Source organism: Urtica dioica, chromosome 7 (genome assembly GCF_054948205.1).
Source record: "Urtica dioica subsp. dioica isolate 48M chromosome 7, U.dioica_male_clone48M_v1_H2, whole genome shotgun sequence".
Lineage (NCBI taxonomy): Eukaryota > Viridiplantae > Streptophyta > Magnoliopsida > Rosales > Urticaceae > Urtica > Urtica dioica.
In genome coordinates, this window is record NC_142762.1 from 45,054,340 (window position 1) to 45,076,705 (window position 22,366).

The 22,366-nt window shown below is 36.0% G+C and overlaps 2 protein-coding genes across 3 annotated transcripts; both read right to left on the reverse strand.

Moving 5' to 3' along the window:
- Positions 1–188: 188 nt before the first annotated feature.
- On the reverse strand, positions 189–9,006 carry FRA1 (P-loop containing nucleoside triphosphate hydrolases superfamily protein). 2 transcript variants are annotated; one of them, XM_089621183.1, is made up of 25 exons: positions 8,509–9,006; positions 6,981–7,127; positions 6,754–6,903; positions 5,919–6,175; positions 5,464–5,651; positions 5,257–5,381; positions 5,101–5,137; positions 4,842–4,933; positions 4,606–4,716; positions 4,393–4,506; positions 4,168–4,261; positions 3,966–4,078; positions 3,751–3,849; positions 3,535–3,648; positions 3,323–3,439; positions 3,137–3,217; positions 2,758–2,829; positions 2,461–2,554; positions 2,329–2,360; positions 2,144–2,241; positions 1,960–2,058; positions 1,646–1,867; positions 1,369–1,531; positions 1,087–1,242; positions 189–1,005 (listed from the first exon to the last, which is right to left on the reverse strand). In XM_089621183.1, the coding sequence occupies exons 1-25, from the start codon at positions 8,632–8,634 to the stop codon at positions 790–792; spliced, it is 3,117 nt and encodes a 1,038-aa protein (XP_089477309.1). In that variant the 5' UTR covers positions 8,635–9,006; the 3' UTR covers positions 189–789. The 2 variants fall into 2 exon arrangements, with proteins under 2 accessions (XP_089477309.1, XP_089477308.1); XM_089621182.1 differs by having other exon boundaries at positions 1,087–1,245.
- Positions 9,007–19,359: 10,353 nt separating this feature from the next.
- Positions 19,360–21,380, reverse strand: LOC149392067 (uncharacterized). Its single transcript, XM_089618781.1, has 2 exons — positions 20,310–21,380; positions 19,360–19,949 (listed from the first exon to the last, which is right to left on the reverse strand). The coding sequence occupies exons 1-2, from the start codon at positions 21,208–21,210 to the stop codon at positions 19,453–19,455; spliced, it is 1,398 nt and encodes a 465-aa protein (XP_089474907.1). The 5' UTR covers positions 21,211–21,380; the 3' UTR covers positions 19,360–19,452.
- Positions 21,381–22,366: the final 986 nt, after the last annotated feature.

Sequence of the window (22,366 nt, forward strand, 5' to 3'; positions counted from 1 at the left end):
AAACACATTACTTTTTTTTTATGAAATATTCTTTATTTTAGAATATTATGCAATGTTTGGTCGATTTCAATGGAATATTTTCTTCATTGGTGATGTGTATTAAATGTCCCTTTTTTTTTTTTTTGCATAATTTCAATGCAATTACTATAACATGGTACGTAGGCAACAATAAATAATTATAATAATAATTATAAAAAAAACTAAAATTACTATATAATTGTTGATGTTATGTGTGTACACAATAAACACTGTCACAGTTTGAAGACACAGAAATAGAAGACTTAAAAAAAAAAAATACATTTCATACACGTGACCTATGTAACTAGCACATCCACCAAAGGGTGGTCAGGTCTCATCTCAGGACTTGAGCAGGTCAACTATCACACACCCTTTTGGTGCATTTCTTCTAACTATTTATTGTGTGTAATCTCAGAACCATCAATCAAACACAGCTTTACAAAGATGCACGCCAACTAGTTGGCGTAACAATTAAAAAAACCCCAGAAGACTACAAAACCTAATCTCTTCACAACAACATAAGCGAAAATCTCCAACGGCTACTTACAGAACGTTGCAGATAGAAGAAATAGCGAGCGACACATATAAGGCTCACTCTTTCTTGTTTCTCGAGCAACAAAAAAAAGAATCATCATTACGCGCGGAAAAATCATTATTTTTGAATTGTCACCTGCATTTATTTCCTATCGAGTTCCCCATCCCTATCATCGATGCTTTTTCAGGCCAACGAAGAAAATCTGGGCAGCAAAAAAGCTGGCTATCCATAACGCTTCACATCCCGTTTGGTCTAATTGGTTGTACCCGAGGCTTCAACCTAACTAGGGTCTCGTCGCTGTGTCTGATCGTTTCCGAGAGTCTCCACGGCTTCTGCCATTTCCACTTGAACTGCAACAGCCATTGGTGATGACTCCTCTTCCATCTCCATAGCTTTCCGGATTGTCCGAGAATCGCTAGCTTCTTTGATGACAGTTGTCCAACGGGTACCATCTGAAGCACAGAAAATCCCGTTTATAACCACTACTACTGGTTGAGGACAGTATGGTCTAGAGAGAGAGAGAGTTGACTAACCTGTCGTGAGTGATTTATGAACGCGGCAGAATCTGTGACTGAGCCATTAACAATGCCCGCTGTGTATTTAATTTGCTTATGCGCTGGGACTGGAACTGGAGATAATGGACCATTCGCTTCGTCCACAAAGTGTTCCAATGAGTTGGGTGAATTTCCCTGCTGAAGACCGGTGAAAAGAGTTAAAAACAAGATTACAAAGAAAAAAGGGTGGGAGATAACAAAGAATCACTAGAGCACTTTGATTAAATTTGTTCGGCATATCGAATTGAAAGCTCGACTTACCGATGCTGATGTAGCCAATGCAATTGCAACAGCTTGCTCTCTCAATTTCAGTTCTTTCTCAACTTCCTTTCTCCGAAGCTCACTTTGACGCAAGAGGCCCACAAGCTCCTTTAGTTGCTCTTCCATTTCCTTGACTTCAAGATCCTTATCCCACAAATGGCACCTGCAAAACAAAAAGCAGATTTATGTTATTATTATTATTGTTACAGACTCAGATCCACAAACTTTGATCATCGAAATAAAAAAAAACTATCCCAATAAAGTGCCCGTAAATCACCTTGTATCAGCAATGGAATTAAACATGTACTGTAGTAAGTTCTTTGCATCTCCCATCGATCGTAGCTGATTCCAACGTCCGCGGTTAGTGAAAGCACGATCTCTCTCCTCAGCCTCTGAAAGTTGCGACGCCATTGCTACGAGTGAATTGGATGATATGCTTAGCATGCTCTCAAGTGAAGATATCCTTGTCGTTCTCGCATTTGGTGACATAGAGCAGACTCTGAAGAACAAAAATCGAGCTGTAAATACAGTGTCTAGAAAGGAAAATGAGGGAAAGGCACAATGGTAGAGCTCTTTATATGTTTCTCGTACCTGGCAAAACCGTTCTTTCCTCTTGGAGGACTAATTCCTTTTGAAGCAAATTCATCCACCTGCCTAAGCAAGGCTAATTCTTCTGCCAGTTTAGCTCGCCTACAGATTGAAGCATTGTTATAGAAAACCATGCAAGATTGATCTTCTAGAAAAATGAGAGCCAAAAGGAAGGTGAAATACATACACTTGACTTTGTCTCTCATATTCATAACGCACTTCGTGTACATTTACCATCACTTCAAGCTCATGATCAAGCCAACGTTGTAGAGATTTTTCATTAACCTGAATGTAACACAAATAAGATTAGATTTAGAATCCAAGGGATAGCAATTAAGTAAAAGAGGTAGTAAAAACAAATTGATTGATTACCTGTCCATTTGTTCCATTCCCGTTCATGGAAGCTGATAAAAAAAAAAAAAAAAACAAATAATTAGCGGACAGACACATAAAAAGACATGCCATGTCATCTACCCAGATAATATAAAAAGATTTTTATCATACCTGAGTTGTCACGGGCAGAGAATTTGCGAGCTTCCAGCAATTCCTTTAGCCTTTTGGTAGCCATTGCAGCTTCTTCTGTCTTTCGCTGAAGAACCTGAAAATTGAATATCGTCTTAACTGTAAGCTAAAATTGCAGCTCTTCCAGATGTTCATAATAGAGGTGATCTCAGGCACGAGAAAAATCAGGGCTATCTTTAAGTGTTATGAACCTTACACAATGAAAAGTTTTTTGCTTTCAAATTTCAGTATTCATTGCTTTTTGAATATATGCGTAAGAAAGCAGACGTAGATACTCACCAGTTTCTGACGTTGGTTTAGAGTTTGCAGCTTGTGCCTTTCATATTCATTTCTCCTGCCCTCCTTCCGCAACTGTGAATTTAATTACAAGCATGTCAAACTTGGAGTACAAGAAATGCAATGGCCAAACTAGAGTTTGGAGAGAATTAAAAAATAAAAACTTTATGACAGTGAATGGCATTTCATAAAGCTGCTGGACAGAATATGAATTACAAGGTCGTGAAGAATAAAGGCGGGGCCTTTACAAATAAAGATTTTCCTATATCTCTATGCTATCTGGCGTACTCGAGTGAGAAAAAGACGTTGCTAAACAACCACATCTTTATAACAGAAAAATCCAGAGTTTAAAATCACAGGAAAAGACTTATAAGTTGTATACCTGAAGCAGCTCCTTCTCTCTAGAAGCTTTCCATTGTCGAAATTGCTCTGCTTCTTGCTTAATTTTTTGTTGCAATTGAACCTGTGACATATAGAATAGAACCATGATTAAAAATGGCAATGATACAACAACTATAAAGAAACAATAATTAAGACACCGAGGAGTCATAATAATGCATCGTTCAACCTTTTGTGCCTTGATAAAGTGGATTTCGTCCTGTAGTCGTTTTGCTGCTTCATCACTTTTCTGTTTTTGCTTTAAAAGTTGGACCTGATTCTCTTGTTTCTTCTTAAGATCAAGAATCTGGTTGGATAAATTGTACGACATCAGTTACTGATGAAATTCTATCTAAACACCTTTAGAAGAGACCAATAGTTTCATCTAAGGATAATAATCACCTGTGCCTCAAGTGATTTTAACTTCTGGGAATGGACATCTTGCATCTTCTGTGTTTGTCCGTCGGAATTAGCAGCAAGGCTCTCAACCTCAGCTAGCAAACGGTCTCTCTCTTGCTGATTAAATCTAAATGTGTAAGTATATTCTCTTTTTTCTCTCAGGCAATACTAAAGTCTAAAACCATGAGAAGTTACTCTCCAGCCATTAAACAAAATTACCTGGACAGCTCTCTTCTCGTCCTCCAGTTCTGTAACTTTCTTTCCGAAGTGTTGCTTAAGTGCTGTAGTGTCAGGAGCTCCAAAAAGTTTCATTTCAGACTGCAAAGCCATTAAAGGAAGAAACACAGAGTCAATGTAACACCAAATAGGCATCATGGAACATGAAAGCAATTACATATTCGCACACGAATCCCAAAATCAAGCTACGAATATACCTCTTTTTCTTCGAGACGTTTATTTAGTTCATGCAACTCCTTGTCCATCGAATCTTGCAGAAGTGTATGCTCCCATTCTTTTGCTACTTCTTCTTCAATTTCCCTGTTATCACCTGTTGAAATCCTACCCTCAGTTAATCTGTAGTACTATCAATTACACGTTACTAAACGAAACAAAAACTGTCAAGGAAAAATAGAAAACCTGGAACGCTCTCGGCCATTTGATAGTCGGCGGAGTCTATAGTGTGCAATCCCCTCTTCAGGCCCTCACTTCTAATTGTGCAGGGATTACCATCCTAAAAGTTTGAATTTTGAAACAACACGTCAACATCTTGAAGATTTAGTGTCAAAATCCCGAACCTTGAATTGCTATGACCACAAAAAACAATATTATTTGAAAATTAATGAAAGAAGCATAGGGACGTACTTGAGGATCTCTTTCATGCTGCTCCACAGAAGGACATCTACTTCTATATTCGTGAAGTTCGCGACATAGATCCTCGTTAGCAGCTTCAAGCCATGCAATTCTTTCCTTGAGAACCTGCAAAATTCAATACACAATTGCATAAGAATTCTAGATTGACTATGGAGAGAGCATATTTTTCCACTTTCTGAGACAATCATATCAACGGAAATTCACCTGTATTTCCTCGGCAGATGATCCTCCTCCTCGGGCACAGAGCTCAGCCTGGAGATATTCTAATTGCTGTCGCATTTTCAGCATCTCACTGGCCATGGGGTCTCTATTGACCTGTTATATTTATAGCAAATAGAGCAGGGATACAGATATAAGAAGGCAACAAAAGCTTCACCTACTCGTTTGGCGCCAAATGAGAAGAAAAAAGAAGTGCAAATGTAACATCCTTATCCACTTACAATGGGCTTATTTTGAATATTGCGAGCACGATTTGCGTACTTCAAAGTGTTGAGGGTCTCCTCAGCATTGATATCAGCGGGACTTATGCAAGCTAGAATTGAGACGAATGTTAAAGCATTAGAAGAAGAAAAAAAAATGCTGATCCATTCAATGGATTTTGCATCAATTATATACTTTGAAATTTTCATGTCAAATTTGTGAACTTGCTTGCAGTACTGAATCCATTCATAAAAACTGGAATTCATGTTATTGACCTACCGATCATAACTGTCCTGCTGTTACCCCCAAGTGAATCCTGTCAAAATGATGTCATCGCAGAAAAATAACGGCTTTTAGAAAAGGGAGTTGGGGAAGTATAGAGTCTCATATAAATATATACAAGAACTTATACACAAGAACTTTGAGGACGCAAACCTGTAAGAGACGAGTGAGTTTACTATCTCGATAGGGAACATGATTACCCTCTCTACGCTTTTTCTCATCACCAAGTGCACTTATAACATTGCCAAGTGCAAGAAGGCCTCTATTAATATGCACGCCTATTTAAAAGAGCACCGTCTTAATACAACTAACAACGGATTTGGCAGAATAATAATAATAATAATAATAAATGCTGTGTACCTTCCTTAAAACGCAGTCCATCGGAACCTGTTCTCTTAGCTCGTTCTGACCCAGCAAGATCTACCAAGTGCAATTTGGCGCACAGATATTCTTCATTCATACCCTCGTTAGGTATGCTTTCATCAGGAAACACCGAATTCAGCTTCCGCATCTGCTCTAATGTGATGGTGAAGATGGCATGTGAACGACTATATACATGCGTAAAATTGACACGTCATCAAAGGCAAGTATTTGAGAAATCACCTAAAAGTGAAAACTAAAAAGACAAGATATAGATGTCGGACTATAAGTGTTGGAATCTACGCACTTTGGTTCCTTTATTAGTATCCATATTTGACACATCAAGCTGGTGTATTGTCCATATGTTAAACGATATATATTTTAAATCACATGCAGTTCTAAATTCAAGAAAATTACAAGTGTACTTGGAATAGCGAAATAAACTTGTAAATTACCTCGATTGGTTGTTCATATTAGTACTCCCCGTGGCTCGACTTAACGACCCTTGTTCAAGACACGCAGCCATTTCTTTGAGGGTACTAACACTTACTTCTGTAGATCCTGCCAGTGTTATAACTCCATTTGAAGATTCTCGAATCTGTATCGGTGGTCTCCCAGGAACTGCTGCTACTTTCGCCGCAGTTCCGTTTGTCATTTCTTGTTTGGTAATACAAGTTTGATCCAGCAAGTCTCGTACTTCTTCTTTTAATATCTTTTAATATCCAACAAGCAATTATCAAGTAAGTAAAACAAACCAAAAAAACATTTCAAAGAAGCAAAGTAAGAAGTCAAATACTGTCGCTGATGTGACGATTATTGAAACAGGATTATGTCAATTAAAAGTGGGAAGTCAGATTTTGACAGATTAACCATTTTAAATATATTTAACTCTAACAAAATTGGATTTGAAAAGGGTACATACTTTTTTCATAAAAAAGAGCACTGAAATGAGTTATCGTTCAAGCCTCATACGACTCCTTTCTTACTTGCTTAAAGCAAAAATAAGACACTTTAACCACTCCTGAGTATAAAATATTTATGATTGTATATTGAGGGCCCTAAAAAACCAAACCTCAATGACTAAGAGAAGATTAAAAATCATAGTTGAGACAAGATTTTTGGCCATCAATTACAAAAACCGATGAAATTCAGAGTAATACATGATGTGGCGGGCCTTACTGTAAGTCAAAAACATAAGAGGCATATGCTACTTTGACATGATGATTTCAAAATATGAACATCGAACTGAGTAAAACTCAAATAAAACATATATATTTTTCTTTGACGTACCTCAATAAAGGAAACATGTAATTGGAACTCAGACTGATGCTTCAAAGTTTCAATCTTGCCAAACAAAACGTTCATAACTTGTGGGATTATTCCAGCCTGAAAACCGTCTCTGAAGCCGGTACCCATGGTGTATGTTTTACCAGAACCCGTCTGCAACGCATCGGTGATCAATAACACGGAACAAGAACGTGCCACGTGGCAGTTTCTGACAGGGGATGCGAATTTACCTGACCATAGGCGAGCACAGTGGCATTGTATCCTTGAAACAAACCGTCAACGAGAGGCAAAACGCACTCTTCGAACATGGAAGTTGATGGGGTGCTCGTACTCCCGTAGACATGGTCAAATGTAAAAGAGTGTGTACCAATTTGTACCTGTGTCATTAATACGAATCTTCATTCAAGGTACTAAATTTCTCAATCCTTGCACTTTGATGATGATGCATAAAAACAATTATGCAATTCTATTTTAAACTATTCCCTTTTGTTTTAAATCATTACAGGCAAATTTCCAGCAAATGGGAAAAGATTTGGCAAAATGACAACGTATTATCCCTTAATCACTGAATCCAATATAAAAAGTGCTTTGGGTAGAAAGTGGATTTTCAAGTGCGTAACTAAAAAATAATTGTTTTTTTTTCCCTTCAAATCAAGGGCTTATAGAAGACGGAAGACATTTGATTTCAATTTCAAATCTCAAATTGAAGGATCAAAATCAAGGAAAAAAATAAAGAAAAAAGAATCAATCATTGAAGCGATGAACATAAATGAGTAGGCCGTAATCCAGGTGGCACCACAAGAACTGATGAGAGTTTATGTTTTGCGACCCATATTGGCATTTAATGCACCTAATTTTTTTTCTCTCTTTGTATTACAACTTTGCCCCTTCACAACAATCACCTCTTTGAGAACAACTAGTTGCCTCACAAATCTCACCAGATTTTGTACTCCGATCAGTCTCAACCCAACCCAATTATCTGACAAAAATCTGGGTTGACTCAACAATTACTAAAAGAAAGCACAAGACTTTTTTCTACTACTACCAACCCAGAATCCAAAAAGATAGTACTGTAAGTACTGATGCGAAGAAGAAGAAAAGAATTTTTCAGTGGTTGTTAAAACCCACGCAAACCGTCTTTTTTTTTTTTTTTTTCTTTCTTTCCTGAGACACAGAAGAAACCAACGCAGTGTTGAGCAAGACACAGAAGAAACCGCACTTATTTGATATGATTCTCTGAAAACTTTCCCTAATTGGAAACATACACACAAGATACAACTGTAATTCTCAGCTCTGATCACCTACTCAATCTTCTACAAGAAAACAAAACTCCATATCAAACTCCCAGATTTTTTTTAGTCAATCGCACACGAATTGAATTGTCCAGTTATGCATGAAAAAAAAAAAAATCAAATCACTGATTATCAAATGTGATGCGGAATTCAGCTTACCCTCGAAACCCAAATAAGTGGATATTGAAAAGTAAAAACAGTAACAATTATAATTCTAATATGGACTGAAGAAAGAAAAACCCAAAAAAGAAAAAAGGAAGGGAATACTTGGAAACAAACAAGCAAGCAAAGAGCCAGTGTGTGTGGATCTAGATCTCGTGAGTTCATTACGAGACTAGTCTAGTACACTCACTCGTTGACAAACACATAACACCAAAAAGAGCAAAAAGGCAGAGGAAAATGAGTGTTTTCAATGAGAAAAGCGTGAATCGCTATCGAGCGAGCGAGGGTTTTTTTTTTTTTTTACCTGAGGCTTGTTAGAGACGACAGTGACGCAGTCTTTGCATCCCTGAAGCTTCTCGTCTCCGATTAGCGGTCGGATGTGAACCGCGACCTTAACACAGCAATCTTCGCCCGAAGCCTCCATGGCCATACGACAGAGACCGCCAGAGAAAGAATGAGCAAAAACGACAGTCGTCTCAAGACTCGAGACACACACCACACAAGACAACAACAACAACAACAACAATGGCGGCGATGAATGACTCAATCAAGCTTTTCTCTGTCTGAGAAGACCGTTCGCATAGTCTGAGATGAGACGCGAGCCTTTGGGGGGGATTTCAGGTTGTTTCTAAAGCCAGGGAAAGTGAAATAGCAACTGTAAGGACAAGGGAAAAAAATGATAATGAAATGAAAAGAGAGGTCGTATAATAATATGAGAGTTTTTTTTTTTTTTTAGCTCCTCGGACAGTGTTGGTAGAGAGAGAAATAAAAACGGAGAGAGAGAAGGGTAGTTGGGGAATATAGAGAGTGAGAGAGCTAAAAGAAGAAGCGGGTAAACTATAGAAGAAGTAGAATAACAACCACCACTATCATTTTCCTTGCGCTTCACTGCACAACAGAACAGACACGGTTGCGTTTCAGTCACTTTCTTCTAATACCGAAACTACCCTCCCCTTTTATGCCAACGGTCTCGACTGCCACACTGTCCGTTATTACAATTTTACCCTTCCGTATTTTTGGGTTATGATATATGACTTTTGAGTAATAATGATGTTTAATTAGCAGTAATAATAAGTAATGCAATACCATATTTGTAAAGTAATAGTATCGCAGTGTTAGTGTGGTATACGAGGGAAAGAGAGAGAGAGAGCACGTGACGTAGTGGAATTAGGCAATTAAACTTAATAAAAAAAAAATAGGATACGGGACATTAAATCATGATTAAGTTGGTAGTACTTCGCTATAGCTTACATAATGCACTTAAAAATAGGCACATGTGCTCTCTCTACTCTAACTAACAACAGTACAGCTTTTCATAAATTGAATTGATTTTTTTGTTCTCCTTTGTGAACTTGCTTCAAATCACACACACAAGTATATCTATTTATATTTGGATGTTTGTAAGCTGAGTTTAAGGAAATGAGAATACAATTTAAGTAAAGAAAAAAGAAAAAAGGAGTGCAAGGATTGTTTGGGAAGAAGGAAAAGTTGAGGCTGGAAAACAAAGGAAGGAAAGTGAGAGGACGGAAAAGAGAGAGAGACCCACTCAGAATGAGAGATTAGCCAGCTGTGGTCTCCCACATCACATGGCCTTATTTTTTTAGTCTCTCAATAACCACGTGGGCCCCACAATCACTCGGTCACATAGAAGACTCTCTCTTTTCTGTATATGGTCCCATATTACGGATTTACGCAATTTAATTGTGCCACTTATTAATAACAATAATCCTCTCTGAATTCCAAGCTTATAAGCTTCTTTAAAAGCTCTGCCACGCCTCGTTGTGAGCCCCTAATTTAATTGAATGCTGCGTGCTATGATCTTTTTATTTTCAGTTAAGTTGTAACTTATAACACGTCAAAAAAAAAAAAAATTCTTTCTATTTAGACATATTTTAATTTGGTGAACAAGAAGAAGGAAAAAATATCATAAAAAATAAATATAGAATCCGGATACCTTAAACCCAAATATTTCTCTTTCTTTACAAACCAGCTCATCTTGTTATCTCTCAACATGTAACAAAAAATTATAAATAAACAAATAAAATATACAAAATTCAACATCTAACTTTACGTTTGTAGTCCCCACAAAACCATCCCTACACACACTTCACTTCAATGCATCAATACTACCAACAAACAAGGAAGCAGATGAAAAAAAATTCATAATTCTTTTCTTAGCTAATTAATTAATTACCCATTTTTGGGCATAGGAAGATTATATTAAGGAGGTATGTATGTATGTATGTATTTTCTCATATTTCTTTGTGATCTTCTTTTGATCTCTTTGCTAAAGATTGGATTAATTAATAACTCTTCTTATCATAATTCTTTTCTTAGCTAATTAGTTAATTACCCATTTTTGCGCATAGGAAGATTATATTAAGAAGGAGGCATGTAGGTATATATTTTCTCATATTTCTTTGTGATCTTCTTTTGATCTCTTTGCTAAAGATTGGATTAATAACTCTTCTTATCTGGCAAGCCATAGCTTGCATGTTCTTTTGCAGGTAATAAAATCGTTTTGGCATAATATATAGTGAATGGCTCTCTCGGTGGTTGTATAGTTGAACATCTTATTAGGAGTGGATTCAAAAACAAATATTACAAAGTAGATGAGCAAGTGACATCAATGACATATCAAAAGTAGGTCTATGGAGTTTCTTAATATAAGTCTACTATTTAAAACAGAAAAATGCTTGAAGATATTTTTTTTTTCACTTTAATACTACCTTGTTGTGTAATGCGTAAACGGAAAAGCCAAACCATACAATAATCAATTTGTAGACGTGTGTTATCATTAGCATTTATAAATGGTGGTGGTGGTGGTGAAACTAGTACTACAATAAACTAGTAAATATTATGGAATAAATATATGTATTTAGTAAGATGTTACCATCGATTAGATATACACGTTGAGGGTCCAAATCACGAGATCATATTTCTCGTTTCCTTGGGCTTGAAATCGCGAGAGTAATAAATCATGGCGTTACTATATTAGGGAACCATCTAGAGTGAAATAAAACATATAGTTTAAAGAAGGTAATAAATAAATATAAGTTAGATAGATAATCCTACTCAGAAATCTATGAGAGCCTGCCAAACCTCTTTTGTAAATAAATGGCATACGGCTTTGGATGGAAAGTCACATTCCTATATCTCATAGGGCTAGCATCTTCATAATAAACTATAACTATATATATTTTAAAATTAACTATAACTATAAATGTCCACAATATAGATCATTCTATTCCAATGTGTGTGTGTGTGTATATATATCATAATTTAAACAGTATCACTTCACATGTTTACACCAATTCCGTGATCTGTATTCTGTACAAAGGAATTCTCTGACCGCATAGGATAATAATACCAATATATACCAACTTGGTTGTGTGGTCTCGTTGACGTTACACTTAAGCCCCAAGAAAGAAAGAAAAAAGCAAATGATAAAACTTAATAAAACACTCCTGAACAGTAATATTTCATCATATTTTCTTCTTGTGTATTGTATAATATTATTATTGACCCTAGATATGGTTTTGCTGTATTGATGTAACAAAAGAAAAATATATATGTAATACCATCAACCTTCTCTGAAAAAGACAAAAAAAAAAAAAAAAAAAAAAAAAAAAAAAAAAAGAGGTTTTGTTTGATGTGGTAGACTACAAGTTAAGCAAGCTAGTAGAGACACCACCAAAGTGCTGAGCAACTCTGTGACTACTTCATTCACAAGGAAGGAAATTCTGAAAGCTTAAGATTTTGTCCCAACTTCAAGTTTTCTTTTTTACCAACCAAAAATAAAACCTTCTGCTCGATTCGTTGGAATTTCCTCTTTTCCCGTTTTGAATTCGACCGTTAGCTTTGACGCCGACCAAGCAACTACAGCGAGGTGGTTGGTCCCACCTATTCTAAGTGCTTGTTGGAGATCAAGTTTGTTGTGCCTTAATGTACTTTTTTACACTGTGTCTCTTGATTAGTGATAGTTGTAATTCGTCTTTTTATGTTTAACTTGAGCTTAGCCGACATTAAAAAGGGAATTTAAGGAAAGAACTTACAACTTTTTTATTATTATTTGTTGGATCTGAGGATTAATTTTTTATTTTTTTTTACTTTTTAATTTCCTGTTACAATAAATAATGACTTTTTAACCACAAAAGCACCGAATTTCTTCAACAAATATCATTATTATATACTTTTTCATTTCACATCTATCTTATAAGCGAACTTTTTTATAAATTAAAAATAAAAGGTGTATTATGGCCTGTATTTAACGTGTCATTCCTACTTCTAGCCATTGAATTTGTCCTTACCATATCTCTCATTCTCTCTCTCCATATATATTATTCCAAGCAGAGAATTTGATACAGGTCACAAGCAAGGCCTCTTTCATGACTTTATTAAGGCATGTTCGGACACTATAGTATTTCATCTTGCAAGTGATCAATTCACAAATACCTTCACTAGAACTTTTGTTTGCTCTCTTTTGCCAAATTATATATCACAACACACCATGTGGGTAATCAGCTTTTTGGTGATCAATTAATATCACCCAACACAACGTCAATTAGCTTTAATTCCAAAAAAAAATACAAAAATCAAAAGGTTGGTTATCAGTAAAATCACTCCATATGCATATATGCCTAACCATTTTATTCATGAGTACTTATATATATGATTTGTCCATCCTCATAATATGAAAATAATAGCAAATCGTTACATGCATGCATGTAATATGCCACTTACTATTGTGTTTCTTTTATTTTACGTCACATTCGCGAACCACTAAACCTTTTTCTTTTACTGACTTATATTCTTTCAAGTTTCAACCCATGTGGGAGCTCGAAATCACATGCTCTTATCTCCTTTACATCACAACATTATATTCCCATCGATCTCCTTTTATTTTGTTTACAAGCTCATCCTATTTTTCTGCTCCCTTTTGTTGGGTCATCCTAACAAGCAATCCCCTCCTACTAAATTTGGACTATATTAGAGTCCTAATGGCCTATTATAAGTTCTTATTAGTCAGTGCACTCATTCTAAGTACTTTTGAAACCATGAATTATGGTTTCATAGAAAATAGATATGATTCCTAATTTTAATAATTATTGCTCATATATACCCCTCTATGTCCACTCAAATACATGTAATATAACACAATCCAATTGTGTTTCTTTTTCTTGGTGTTTTGTTTTTTGTGTCATCTCATCATATCCCATTTCCTAATAAATTTAAAAACTTAAATATCACATACTAATCTCTCTCTCTCTCTCTCTCTCTCTCTCTCTCTCTCTCTCTCTCTCTCTCTCTCTCTCTCTCTCTCTCTCTCTCTCTCTCTAATATAGAGTGGTCTCAAGGTTAAGTAGAAAAGGCATTAGACACAACATGTGCAGGCGCTGAAATTCTTCATCATGAGCGCCCATCAAAAAGTGGGTTTTACTAGCAATATATAAACGTTCACCTTTAAGTGGGTTTTGTGGATAATGACCCAAGTGGGGTTTGTTTCCTCTTGATCAATCTCCATTAATAAACCTCACTCACTCACTCCCTCCCTCCCTCCCTCACATATATATAATCTTAAATTATTTTTTTATTCATCATTTTTCCTTTCCGTACATATAACATTTGTTTTATGCAATAATATATGAAATCTTTTTTTTTATCTTATTATTCAAGGTGTTGCATAAACTATATATATATATATATATATATATATATATATATTGGAAGCGTCAAAAGTCCTTTCACCCACTCTACGTTGGTCCATAGTCCATACAACAATAATGCAAACGTATAAAATTAAGTCGGAGATATGGGCAGTTGATTCACCTTCCAAAACAAGACGCCCATCGAATTTTCAACATTATATGTATACGATGGTGTGTGTAACTATAATGTATTAATTGTGTGCGCAATTGCAAACACGCGTATTATCAAAGTCAGAAACATGCAATGTGAAGTGGAAAAAATGTGACACATGTTTTGTGACTTATGGAACAGATATTTGCGTACACATGCATGAGTACATTAAACAAAATCGCTGATCATTGATTTGCAGGCAATTCTTGTGATTTATTTTATTTTGTATTCAATTATTGTCATCTATATATATATTTACGAAGTGTTACGTGTTAATGCATGTAAGAAATGGGCCAGGTTGAACACGCGGGAGAATAAGGCCAGAGGCAGCGGATATATAATTTGGGTCCACTACTTAGCTGGTGTCAGAATTATCAGTTCACATTATATATGGCCCCAAAAATTACTGGATTTTTTTGTTGCTCGATAATGAAAACAAAATATCTTACAATCATAAAGATTATTAGAAGTTAGTAGAACAGCTCAGAAAGGGATTCTTTCGCACTCGATCTTCTTACGCATCGGCTCATGTAAATATTACTTTTAGGCATGGGACTCTGTCGCAAAAATGATAGATGAGATTGTGTTTTATTTTTCTATTTTGAATTACAAATGAGAAGACAATTAATGTTTTTTAATTCTCTAATTAATACTGTCGCATTCCACCAAAACACGGCAAGATATTGGGCTTAAGCTACTTTGGAATTACCTTCGTAGAAGCCCATGTAGGTGGACGACGGCCCATGTTCGTTGCTCTTTAGTTAGATGTATCTGAACATGAGTAATAGTAAATTTTATGGGTCATTAGGTCATATTTACGGTTTCACATTCTTATATAGCCAACATTTTGTAAATCTTAAATAAATAGCCATAGTCATATATTTACACGTGTTAATTGAAGTAAATACTCCCAATTTTTATTTCAATAAAAGGGTAAACCAGGAATGTCACGTCATCTTTATGGTTATATACCTAAAATTTATGAAACGTTGATTATATAGCAATTCCAAACGTTTTAGTTGGTTAGTTACCTAATTTTTTGAAATTTCATTTTACCAACATATATATATACTTTACGATGTTGTCAAAAATATAAAGATTTTGGTTACAATATAGTAATTAAATTTGGCATTTTTTTTAACAATGATATTAGTTTATTTAGCTCATGAACGAATGTGATCTTCTACAACCGGATGACACAAAAAATAAAATAAATATAATAAAAACACAATAATTACTTTGGGGAAGATACTCACGTGAATTTATTAGTACTACCATGGTCTGATTATCCGAACCGCTGGGACGACTGATTTTTACTTCTAATTTTGGCAGGTCTCGCAAATGTTGTTTGTTAATAATTTGTACTTTGTTTATAGGAAATTTGCGGCGCCAATAAATTTTATTACTGCTCCAAAAAAAAAATAATTAGTGCTGGAAACTCAGCCTTGGAAGCCCAGCTTCTAAGAATTCAAACTATGGTAGGCCTTGCCAACTGATTCAAGCTTTGAGAGTCATCTTTGAAGGTGACAACAATGTCCTTTTGGACTCATTCGTTTGGTTGAGGGACTAATGTGTTTAAATTGGATGTTTCCTTTAGTGCGTTTTTCTTTTAAGTATTCTTGGTCCCGTTGTTTTTACGAATTTTAATTTGGTTTGGTCCCCTTCCTTTTTCTACGACCTATTCACTCGACTTACAGATCGAGTTGGATGGGACCGCTCTGTGTTGAGGATGCACCGCCCTATGTGAGGCGTTGTTTTTCACGTGTTCGTGTTCTTCACGTCCATCATGTTCTTCGGATTTTTTAGTGTTCATGTCTCCAGATGTTTGAGTCTCCGAAAACATGCTTTGAGAGTCGTTTTATGAGCCTTGATTTGGAGTTTGGCGCGAGAGTTTGTAGACTTACTTTTGAGTCGTAGTGATGAATCAAAACATGTGGTCTCTGATCGTTGTATGGACTCAAATATTGTCTCGTAGACTTGAGATACAACTTGTCGACGTCGCCTCGAGGCACAACTCGCCGGTGTGGTCTTGAGTCATTGTAAATTATCTCGTTGATGTGATTTCGAGATGCGATTCGTCGACATGGTCTTGAGTCGTTTCGCAGAGTTTCTTTCGAGAATTTGACTCGGAGATTGACTTTAAGCGCTCTGTTCATGGGCTTGAGCTTTGTACGTTGACTTGACGTGTCGTTTTTATCTCGTAAAAATATCGTCATAGCAATTAGTATTCAAGTTGTTTATACAACATTTCCATGAATTTTTGATGGTCTAAGAAAATGGAAAAAGAAGACCGATAAAAAAAAGCAGACAAAAGTTATTGCACGTATGAAAAAGGAACATGTTTACATATAATATTCTAATATTATTTCTATAAATATATATATATATATATATATATATTCAAAACTCAAATATTAATTAAACAGAAAGTTTAAATTAAAATGAAAGTTATCCTATTTTGCATATTTGAGGCCATTTTGTGGTATATAATTATATTATGAATTGAAAAGTATAAAAAAGGCGACAAGAAAAAGAGATTAAAAAAACGACAAGAAAATGCGGGGGCGAAAAACTGGCAAATCAATGACTAAAGTGGCCGAAAAAAAAAACACTCAGCCGGTGAGGAGGTGAGTGACGAAATATGCCTTTTAGATGAATTATAGTGTTTTGATATTAATAACAAATTTGTGTATTCCTTAATTTCAGCCTCTAGAGGAAAACGGCACAGTATGTTTTATGTTTATGAAACGACAACATAACCTGCGGGTCAATTTGTTCAATAAATTCTAGAAATAATATATTAAACAAAAATCGGGGATCCTGGAAAATTGGCGACTTCATTTTACTATTTCCCCAGTTAATTATCTGAATCTGATTCATAGTAATGACTATAAGCCTATACATGGAGAGTTAATTGAAACATAAGCTAAACAATTAAAAAAAAAAAACTACTACATTATATCTCTCTGTGTGTGCTTCCTTAACGTCATTTTTACAACCTCAGCTTGTGATTTAGTGGAATGATTTTCACGTTGAATAGATCGATAGCATATTACTTTTGCAAATTTTTTAAGTTCTAAAGCAGTGATGTTATAGTAACTTACTCGGCAACTCCCAAGTGACTTTAATTATCCTACGTTTAGGTCTCGACGGTTTTTTTTATAGTACTATATTTGACTTGTCTATTCGATTTAATTTTATGTTCAATTTCTTTGTTTTTTCACTCGTTAGTAGCTTTAATGATATTAATGGAATTTCTTGATGAAAAAAAAAACTCATAAAATTAATAATTAAGAGATATATCTTGTTGGGTTGGTGATGCGTATAACTTGGTTAACATAGGCCCTTGCTATATTCAAGCTCAGAATTGCAAGAATTTTTTTTTTTCCAAATCCGAATTTCCCATCACTTCCTTTTTATAAGCATTTATTTATTTACATCACTTTAATATATTTATTTATAAGCTCATTATTTATTTACATCACTTCCTTTTTTTCTAAAATTTTGATGCATTCTTCAAATTTGCATCACTTTGAAATAGTGGTGATCCAAATAAAGATCACCACTATTCACAAATGCATATATATTTTTTTAATCACTTTTTAATAATTCTAAAATTGCTTAATTTTAATTTGGAATTACAACTTTATACCTAATTTATATATTTTGTACATATTTTTAATATGATTGCTCAAATTACTGATTGAATAAAAAGATTTAAATATTTTATTCTAAAATACATTAACTCAAATACAGCTCATGCCAAAAAAAATAATTTAAAACTACTACAATAAAGTCACAATATTGCGACAATTGAAATAAAATTAACAAATACATTTAAAAAATATAACAAAAAACTTAAAAAGACGCCTCATAATTTCATAGTACTTGGACTTGTATGAAAATGTAGTGGTTTTGAAAATAACATATATGTATATATAGATTAATTTGAAAACATAAATGTGTCAGGACAAATTTGGTAAGTATAAACGTTGTAAAGGTTCAAAACTATAATTCTAAGAAAATATAGTGGAATAGAATATACTCAAAATATTATTTAAAAATAGGTAAAATAGAGATGGGATGTGTAAAATACTCACTAATGCAATATTTGGAATTTGGATATAGATACTAACACTGTACATCGTTGACCATCGGTTGAAAAAATCATTGCACAATAGTAACTCTAATGAGCATAAATAGGGTTTTCTATGTTGTAAGAGTGGGACCCTAATTTTAATATACACGCATGCATATACATATATATATATATATATATATATATATATATATATAATATATCTGATGATACTTCTTATTGTTTTCTCTATTCATAAGTGAAGCTCTTAATCACCCCCCTTAAACTATAATCCAAAATTTCCAGATGGAATTCATACCAAACATGTATATAATTGTTGAACTTTTAGTTGTGTAAACCAAACAATACATCTTAAAATGGGTTGTATGTCTGTAAATGTACGCGTCAGTATCGGGGTTTAATTTTATTATTATTATCATTTTCTTTTGCGTATCACATGAGAGTTGGTATTGATACATGCACCCACAAAAAAAAATATGAATAAAAATTGCAAAATATTGACGGTCAACCTTGATGTGGCATAGCATAACATGTAGCGCATAAAAACCGTTCATATATATGTATTATGTAGCAAAACTGCTTCCAATTTTTAACTATATATACCATTCATAATTACAACAGTTAGTTGTCTCCTACAAGTTGTCTTTCCAATTTACAGTCAGTCAGTTGAGTATAATTTTGTTCAGTCTTACTAGTGACGATTGTGATTGTTCATCGTCCTTTTTTTGTCCAACTATGTTTTGTTTGACGTGCAATAATAATATATCAGAATGATTTTTTGAGCATGAATTGAATCATTTACGAGCTGTCAGTTGTTTAACCAATAAGCACGACAAGTACATTTGCCAACACGCCATGGCTCAAATGCTTTGACATCAAGAGCAAGGAATTCTGCCACAGTTTTGCCAAAAAAAAAAAAAGAAAAAAAAAAGCAAGGAATTCTGCCACAGTTCTTTGCATTTTTCGTGAAGAAACCGTGTTCACTAATTCATTGCAATGCCAACACTTTCAAGCTGGCAAAAGGACGTGCTTTTATTATAGAGCGAAATGCAAAAATAAATAAATTAATATTCTTTTTTTTACTATACCATATCATCTTCAAATGTTATTACAAAGAGCGTACATTTCTTTTTACAACAGGTTATATATACACCAAAAAAAAAAAAAAAAATCGTGAAGTAGTATCTTGAATGTGTGTAATGTAATCTCTAATTTCCTATCAAACTCAAAAATAAAAAAATAAAGAAAAAAAATTCATTCAAAATCCAACATTGTTAATGGATCTAATAATTAGACACCCGGTTTTGGTGATCTCCCACCACAACTATCCAACACAATCTCGAACAAATCAGCTTCGGAATCCTCGTCGAAATCCAAGGCTCGGTTCGGGTTCCCGGGGCTGACCTGGCTCCCCCTGGCGGGCCCGCACCGGTTGAGCCACTGGGAGTCGATTCTCCCCATGGAGAAGAGCTCTTTGCTGTCCTCGTACCCGATGGTTGCGGCCGGAGAGTTGGCCATGAAGCAAGGGTTCGGGGTCCTATGGGAGTTCGCGGGCCCGTATTTAAACGGGCTTTGACCAAGGTTGACCACGACCGAGACCTCGCTATTCGCGGCTAGAGTCGGATATAACGGCGTCCCAAACTCCTCCGTCTTGGAATTGACTACGTGTATTACCTCCGAGTCCACCGTGAAGAACACTCTCTTTTGCTTGGGCTCGAAACCCACCCCGATCACCTTCTCTGTTCTTCCCCATTCCGTCTTTTCCGACCCGAACACGAGCTTTATTCCTATAAAGAAAAATTTTACACAGATTACACGTGAGTGACGACGCGAATGTCGCACAAAATTAGTTGCCCCGAGAACAATTTTCACCTTAAAAAAACCCCACAAATCTGTCCCTTCAAAAGAAAAAAAAAATGTCTTGACTAGGGTCCAAAGGCTAGATTAAATTTGATTGCCTTAAATATAACTTAATGAACGAGTTCTTAAATCAACAAAGAATTGTGTTGCCTTAGAATGTGCCACATTTGACTAACTGGCCTTCAACGTGAGAACTTGGAGTTGGTCCAAAAACGTATATCATCATCAATAAATTGAATTTAAGAGCATTGAATTGAATAAAAAAGAAAAGAGTTCAAATTTATTACCGTCAAGATAGACAGAACCGTCTGTATTGAATCCGACACTCCCGGGATAACTCCCGGGAAGCTTCAGCGGCAGAGACCCACCGGCCGTCAAACCGACGCACAGAGCAGCTACTCCGTCGTCTCTTCCGGCGAGCTTGGAATCGTCAATCACTCTGACGCTACTGCCTCTGTTAGAAGTCCCGTCGAAGCTCTGATCCGGAATAAGCTTCGTCCTCTCGCCTTCCTTCGACTTTCTGTTACCTCCGGCGATCGACTCTCGCTCTTCTCCGGCGAGGCAGTACAAAACTGTGATCTCAAAATACGCTTCCTGAGGAAACGAAGAGTTCTTTCCCAGCGCCGGTCCAGGCAAAGGCAACGCCGTCCTGATCACGGAAATACCTGAATTGCTTGCCCCAGCGTTGAGCCTTATCTTCTGCATAAAATCCGCGGAGTCCTGGCAAACCTCCCAGCTCATCTCCGGCTCCGATTCCCGCCGCAGATCTCCGGCGGCGCACATGCCGAGCAGCCTCGCCGACGCCGTGGGCGACGGCGAGGCCAGAGACGAGAACGACGACGTGAAGGCGAATCGGGACCAGCCGTGCTCGACGGCGTCGGTGATGAGCTCCGGCTGATCGGACCAGCAGAAGAGCGGTTTTCCGGAGACTCCGCGGCGGATCATGTAGTATCCTCCGACGCCTCTCCGGCCGAAATCGCGGCGGCCGGGGAACAAGGCTTCCTGGTGAAGCTTGGCGATTCCGGATTGGAGCCTCTCGTTCATGGAGTCGGTTCTGGTAACGAGCTGGCTCGTCGCCGTCGGATTCGCCGGCCGGTGGCAGAACCACCGCCACAAGAAGAGCGTCAGGGCGATCGTGAGGACTCCGAAGCAGGCCACGCCTACCGCCACGTGTCTTTGCTCGATCATTTCGATCAAGGATCGATATATCGAGGCTTTGATCAATGGTGCGAGGAAGAATTGAATGAGAGGGAAATAAAGAAAGCGTGGACTGAGACTGGTTCAACGAGAAGAACAGAATGTTTGAGAGCCTAAATAAATAAAGGGTTTAACACCTGCTGGGAGATATGGCGTTATCTCACGACTTTTATTTGTTTTATTATATGTATATTTATATTTGCGCAATAGACTTTCCGGTCTTTTGCATTTATTTAAATCTAAAAAAAGTAAAAACCGACTATCTTTCTTCATTTAAAAAGGTGACCGGGTTTTCAAAGGAGAGAGACGCACAGAATGCGTGCATTTGATAAGTAGTCATACATGCTTTGTTTTTAGTTGGGTATTAATGCTGGATCTTGATTTTTTTATTATTATTAAAATTAAAAATATATATGGTTTTATTTATCATGTGGTCAAAATCAGATATTTGTTATGTAATTGAAGCTATCTTTGTTCTTTCTTCCGAGTTCCAAGTTTCCAACTTTGTGCTTCGAATTTGTGTTTCCCGACTCACTTACTTCTAGAATGCCAAAAAGGGTCAAGAATTGCCTACGAGGGGCTTTTATGTCATTTTGTTATTCCCTTTGTCGGACGATTAGATTCTCCGAGGGGACAGCGAAGTCATTCTTTGGAATGACAACATAACTTGGAAGGTTAAAAACAGAACCAAAGTTGTTAAACTCGAAAAGGTTAACTTGGATTGGATTGATAATTTCAGTTTCGTGGCAATACGTGCCAGTAGTTATTTTTGTCGACTGGCAGTCAATTCTATGTTTTTGTTTTTTATTTCAATTTCTATACCAAATCATTGTGGGAAGAGAATCAACAAAATCTGAGAAACTTACAGTGTGATCTGAAAATCTGAATCAACAAAATGCAATACATACCCTTTTGCTTCTTGAATATGTCAAATTGACAAATAATAAAAATTTAAAGCAAGCTAGAATAAATTTCAAGCCATTACTGTTTGAATTCAAACAAGTACAAATCAAACATAAAGGGCAAGTCTTTGGCAGCCTCCTTTTTATAGGAGAAAGCTGCTTATAAATACTGTGAATGAAAGAAAAACAAATTGCAACTTTCTCAACTAATCTTTATAATAATACTTAATAACTTATCATCAATA

Excerpts from the sequence above, each read along its gene's own strand:
- FRA1 (XM_089621182.1), bottom strand. The coding sequence starts at position 8,634 with ATGGCCATGGAGGCTTCGGGCGAAGATTGCTGTGTTAAGGTCGCGGTT. Across the intron at positions 3,850-3,965 it reads AACGTCTCGAAGAAAAAGAG|TCTGAAATGAAACTTTTTGG; the intron begins GTATATTCGTAG and ends ATGGCTTTGCAG. Across the intron at positions 1,532-1,645 it reads AATTCCATTGCTGATACAAG|GTGCCATTTGTGGGATAAGG; the intron begins GTGATTTACGGG and ends TTTGTTTTGCAG.
- LOC149392067 (XM_089618781.1), bottom strand. The coding sequence starts at position 21,210 with ATGATCGAGCAAAGACACGTGGCGGTAGGCGTGGCCTGCTTCGGAGTC. Across the intron at positions 19,950-20,309 it reads CGGTTCTGTCTATCTTGACG|GAATAAAGCTCGTGTTCGGG; the intron begins GTAATAAATTTG and ends TTTTCTTTATAG.